The sequence below is a fragment of the Dreissena polymorpha genome, chromosome 13 (genome assembly GCF_020536995.1).
Source record: "Dreissena polymorpha isolate Duluth1 chromosome 13, UMN_Dpol_1.0, whole genome shotgun sequence".
Classification (NCBI taxonomy): domain Eukaryota; kingdom Metazoa; phylum Mollusca; class Bivalvia; order Myida; family Dreissenidae; genus Dreissena; species Dreissena polymorpha.
In genome coordinates, this window is record NC_068367.1 from 14,764,170 (window position 1) to 14,770,789 (window position 6,620).

Here is a 6,620-nt window from a genome sequence, read left to right on the forward strand (position 1 = left end):
TAATTTATAACAACTGGTCGTATTAGCCGAATATCACCTTGTCGTGCTTGCCTTGAATTTCGTTTCGTTGCTTATCGTATTAGCCAATTTGTTGGTGTACATTGGAAATGTCATTAGATGGTGTTTTATGATATTTATTTCGAACAAAACACATTTATATGGAATTTTTCACGTCCGCATATATGAGTGCACTGCAAAAAGGAATATAAAACGGATATTTTGGAAGATTTAAAATGTGCTTGTCGTGCTTGCGTGCATTGTAACGTAAAATCTAGGAATTTGCCTCGAATGATAGACTAAACTACTCATCTGGTGGCAAATATATATATATATATATATATATATATATATATATATATATATATATATATATATATATATATATATATATATATATATATATATAACCGGGAATTGTGCTTAACCTTACCCTTAGCCTGCGCTTTATTTCGTCAAAAAAGAGTAAATAATAAGATACTTACGTGGATTTTAAGTTTCTTAGCGGAGGCAATGTTGACAATTTTCTACTTGACGTGCTAGCCAAAATGACGTCACGGACCACGTGGTATGGCCACACTGGTTAAGGCAGATAGAAAAACGATGTTTATTTTTCTTTCATACGAACATATATAATTGTACATATATTCGGTGATTCGTGTATACAAAATAATTAACTTTTCTTGTTGCGTCTGATAGCATTAGTAACTTAAAGGCTTATGTATCATGCCTTATACAAGTAGCTAATCATTGCATTTGATAGTTAAAATGTCATTTTTAAGTGATTCATTTGTCAACACTGTGTAAATCAGTTATAAAAGACGCGAAATCATAATAAACTGTATGAAAACCATTAACACCATGAATATATTTTAAGTGCAAGTGGTCATATGCTGATACTTGAAAAAAGAAAAAAGAATGCTAAATAAAGATAAATCAGTGTAACAATATAAACAATCTGGAAACTGTACTTGCTTTAATGTCTGTGGTTTTATATTAATTTCGTATATGCCATAAATATGCACACTACTACGTTTGCTTTTTATGTTTTAGTACACACACAAAAGGAAGAAACTAATGAACAGGAGATTCTGACAGTTAGTCCATTTTAGTGATTTTATGCCGTATAGTTTTAGTAACATTTTTAATTTGTTTGAGAAAAAGAACATCGTAAAAGCAAACGACAGTACAAACAATGATTTAGGGAACCATCTTATATTGTTATCACCAAATCATTTATTATTGAAATGTAATAAGTGGACATGTATAACTTTATTCCATTTAAAATATATCTACATTCATTTTGATTGTATAACATTTATATTAAAGGGGCCGTCCAACAGATTTTGGCATGTATTAAAGCTTGTCATTAACTGCTTTAAATGCTTTATATTGATAAATTTAAACATTTGAACTAAACATCTGCAGTAAAAAATAAGAATAGAATTTAAAAATAGAAGAAATAACGTTAACCACCACAGGGATCGAACCACTGTCCCCTAGAGTCTTGGAAGCTTGGAGTAAAATATCTCCCGAGTTTACCACTCGACCATCCACGCTCACGTCAAATACGGAGGTATTTTTTAGCTATATATGCAATCCTCGTAGTTTCACAAAATATCGATTCGCGTCGAACGACGCTTTAATCTGTTGGACAGTCCCTTTAAAGTGATATTATGGCCATTGGGCATCTTACAGTTTATAGGTGTATATCGCAACCGTTGTATATTTTTGGTGTTTTCACTTCATATACACGTATATTTGTTAATGCAGCATCAACATACTAAACAATATCCCAGAAAGAGAAAAACAATGCATTTGAATATCAACCGTACTTTTGTTTGACAACTGATCATGCATGTACGATGTGAACCTAAATTTAGTTTTAGTGCAGATTCGTTCATACGACACAAAGACACAATTTTGTTTTACGGATCATTTAGAGGACTGGGTGAGTCATGTAAAATATCGAATATAAAATATAATTTTTTAAACAACTGGTAGCAAGATGAGTTGCAGATATTTGGTCAGTTACCACATTTTAACTAACTTTTTGACCTGTTAATTCTTTTCAGCTCAATTCAATAGTGAAAAATGCGCATACTATCACTTTAAATTGTATCTTATCTATTAATGGTCAACCTATGATACATGTTGTCGCATGTATTAAGAAAGATTATTGTATGCTGTAGTATGTTTTCGAACAGCTATGACATTTTAAATGTATTAAATATTAGAAAAGAGGACGACAAGTGTGGCGCCCAGGAGCGTTGCCATGGAAACAGCCATATTGTTTGAGCCGTTGCAGAGCTCGCTGTGACAGCTACAGAATGCTCCATCATCGCCCGAACTCTGGCATGTGTTGCCAAAGTCAACCGGAGCACAGGTTCTTATTACAGCTGTAAACACAAAAAATATTTGAAAATTAACAATCCAAGTCCAGAGATTTCGATGGGAGTGATATTTTATTAACAAATGAAATACCGTACACTAACGTTTAATGCGGTACAAAAGAAAAACCCAAAACGACATAACGCTTTAAATTGTTAACGGCTGGATATTGGAAAAGCTTATATAAATATATATTCCTGTAAATAAAATGAACAAACCAGTGCGGTTCATATAATCTAAAAAATCTCATCAAGACCACCTTCAATTTCCGAACAAAAAACAATTCTACGCTTGCCCGTCTTACGCAGATGTATAATTGAGAACCTGTTAGCGGCATATCCCATATAGCATCTCAATTTTAGTTTACGAATATTAACAAAGTAAATGTCCGAAAAACATACGATTGGCGGGCAGGGTAGCTCCTTACCAGCTTAATGCACAGGCTGGTCTGGAGCTACGCTTGCCGCATATGGCACAATACCCATTTTCGCATGACGCGTCTTAAATTGCATTCACACTGAACAACTTACAGTCTTTTTTCTTTGTCTTGATGCAGCTGTCGCACGTGGCTGAACTACTTTCCAAAGTATAACCTGAAGTAATACATTGAGTAAAGCTGTTTTTTGCGTTTTCTCCTTAAAAAGACTCAATAACAATCAGGGGTATTTCCAAGATATCAAAACAGCTGTTAGTACAGCATAAACTGATTTTATATTGTTTGTCTTATATTTATTCTTAAATATGATACATAATGGAACATGCTAAATTTATTGTGTTTTCGTGTCGAATACTCATATATACGGTTTGATACTGCAAATTGCAAATATTTTAGTTTTTATGTCCTTTTGCAATATGGTCTTGAACTAGTTTGTTCCAAACATTTTTCAATTAAATGATGAGGTACAAATTAGCATTAACGGAATAATTCGAAGAATGAGTACCTTTTATGTACATAAGTATATAAAGTACAGTTTGTATACAAAACATGGAATAAAATTCATGGCTGAGAACAATAAACAATTTATCAGTTCGTGTATGTATGATCGTCAGTCAAAATTGCTATATGCATAAAGACGTAATATGTCTTTCGTAAAATGTGTATAATGATAATACTTGTTGAACGATAAAATATGCAGCTGATCCGAAACTCTGAATGATCAACGCATGCGAGTTCTGAGTTGTCGATTATTATTTCAGTATTTTGATGTTTGTATATATCTTTTTCAGTAATTGCTGCATATATAATAACGGAAATAAACAAAGATAATATCATTTCAGTCTCAAAACATACTTTTATGGAACTTGTCCGAACATCCGCTATCCGTCACACTGCTGCATACGTAACACTTGAAGGCATCCACATTGGAAACTGAAAGCACCGCTAACCGTTCAGTTTAATCTGTAATCTGCTAACTTTGAACACACGATGAACATAATATTTGAATCAATAAATCAATGCCGAGCAATTGCATATGTTGTTCTAACGAAAAATATACATAAACCAGAGATTTCAATAAACGCCATTTCCTGCAGTTTGAAACAATTAAATTGGAGATCTTTGTGTGTGTGTTTTTTTAAAAGTTAATCTACTTCTTTGATCGAGTCACCATCAATCATACACATCACACATGCCATGCTAATGACTCAGCTATGCTACTTATTGACATCACACTTGTTTATTAAACCGCCCCTCTATCGAGAGCTAAAAACTGTAAGCAAAAATGCTTCAAAAAAGGTACTAGTAATTGATTTTGATTACATTTCAGATCTCCTTAAATACAAAGAGTTCCAAGATGATCGACTAAGTGACTTCTCGGACCCCATAACATATAATATATTTTGTGTTTGTCGTAAGTTGAGTCTCATGTGTGTCACACGAATAATTTATTCATTTATAGCATAGGAATAGTAATTTGGTCCGGACGGTCATACATTCTGACATTTTAATATAATGTTTAAAAGTCGAATATTCGAATATATTCGAATAATGACAAACAAGTATTCGAATATCGTTTCCAGTATTCGTTCCCATCCCTAGTTTATTGCATTGTGTGCGACATCGTATGGAGGTCTTCTACTGAGTTTGTACAAAATATACTCCAGTGGTCAAAATCGACTGGACCCTAGGGATAACTTGTTGTTTTTTTATATGAGTGTATGCAACGTTTCTAAATATAAAACATTGATTAATATTGAAATAAGAAATAATCATAGTTTCAAAATTTAATCCAAATACTAATTATTAACAGAACCCCAGCGGTGAAAAAGTGTGAGCATGTACTTATTTCAAATAATATCTATTTATTTATTATTTATCGTCGTCATTGAAACACTCTCTGGTTATATTTGTTAGTGTAGTAACAATTAATTACAAGTATAAAATATACTTTTTTTTCATCATTTTGAATCAATATTTGGAACCTGTTTCTAAAAAAATACATCCAATAAAGCAATACAATTTTAACAGGGTGTACTAGTGGTACTTCTTACTTACAAATACATAAATTTAGCCTCACTAAAAATGACAATTAGAATAATTTATTTGACTTCTCAACATTTCTGAACAGAGGTCATTTACCTTCAGGATTTTAAAATGTATAAAAAAAATCCTTAAGAAATAATATAACATCTAAAATACGCAATCAGTGTTACCAGTTCAATTAACAATTGCCAATTTGAATAAACCACATTTGTAAAATATGCATCTTTTTACCAAAAAAAACAACAACACAATCAAACAAAAACAATAATTTTATTTAATTTTGAATAAATTATAAAAGTCGTTGAACCGAAGCTGACTTTTTTTTTTCATTTTGATTTTAACCCGATGCTGTGATGTCTGTCTATTGAATCAGATAAATCACATTGTTTTATTTGTGTTCTTGAAAATCATCATTATTATCACCACCGCCATGTATATAAGTATAATCCATACATAAACCAACGTATTAATAAGTTAATTAATCTTACCACATAAAAGAGCGGCCAGCGCGCATGCAAACAAGAAGGTATTCGTTCCAACCATGTTTCTTCTTTAATACAAGTATATCCAATGTAAAACGGCTGGTAAAGTACCCGGTCTATAAAGCCTGATTCCGTATTTGTGCATGCAGTATACTGAAGTGCGCGTGCGTTCAGGTATTTTAAAATACGTTCACATAATTACATCAAAGCGCTGAAGGCACTGAAGTAATTCGCTATTGCATAATCTTAGACGCAACTCAGTTTTCAAAATTATGTTATAGCTTTTATATCGCAAGTTTGAAATGAACACAACCCACTCAAATTTATAAAGAGTGTGTCTTAAAGCACAGGTCGAGACGTGGGTGCACTGTTTATCCTCATATAAATTATGTTATAGAGATAACTTAGACAAAATAACAACAATATGTCTCTCTTTTTTCGCAATGGGTTGCTGCACTGGCAACCATCTTTAGAATTTTGGTTGACTTGCTAAAGAATAACAAGCCTAGAATCACGTACATGTTGTTTTATCTGTATCAAATACTTCATCTATTTTCTTTAAATTATTGAGCAACAATTTTACTGACATGACAAACTTTTAATGCATCATGTCTTGTTGTGAAGACATAAAACGGACCTTTTCACGTTTTGGTAAATTGACAAAATTAAACGATTTAATAATTTAGCGAGTTCTGTTGTTTTCGTTGTATTTTTTCATACCAGGATGATTGCTTATACATATAAAGTATACAATACATCTCTCATTGTATGAGCAAGGATGGCCGAGTGGTCTAAACGATAAACCTTTATTCCAGGGGTCAGTGGTTCGAATCCAGTTGAGGGTAGCTTTTTTGTTTCTTTGATTTTATTCTTGTTTTTTTTTTAATGGAGCTTTTAAGATTTATCAATATTAAGGATTTAATAAACTGTGAAAATGTCCCTTTTAGATGTTGACTAAAAAATGCAACAAGTTAAACATTTAGAACTAATTGGTTGTTTATTTGATTTAAAAGTGATTGTGTTTATTTGCCTTGTCAGCGAGGTTACTTTGAAGTTATTATCACTTTTATCTTTTATTTCAAATCATTAAAGGGGCCTTTTCACAGATTTTTGCATGTATTGAAGTTTGACATTAAATCATTTTTATTGATTAATTTAAACATTTGACCTTACAATCTCCAGTAAAACAACAAACAAGAATACAACTAAAAAAGAAAAATAGGTAACCCTCTGGCTCAACTGGGCTCGAACCACTGACCCCTGGAGTC

At 32.1% G+C, this 6,620-nt stretch overlaps 1 protein-coding gene across 1 annotated transcript; it reads right to left on the reverse strand.

The window, feature by feature from the left end:
* Positions 1 to 996: 996 nt before the first annotated feature.
* LOC127855951 (protein quiver-like) lies at positions 997 to 5,495 on the reverse strand. The gene is made up of 4 exons (XM_052391890.1): positions 5,359 to 5,495; positions 3,680 to 3,757; positions 2,919 to 2,981; positions 997 to 2,396 (listed from the first exon to the last, which is right to left on the reverse strand). Exons 1-4 carry the CDS (start codon positions 5,411 to 5,413, stop codon positions 2,224 to 2,226), a joined length of 369 nt encoding a protein of 122 aa, XP_052247850.1. The 5' UTR covers positions 5,414 to 5,495; the 3' UTR covers positions 997 to 2,223.
* Positions 5,496 to 6,620: the final 1,125 nt, after the last annotated feature.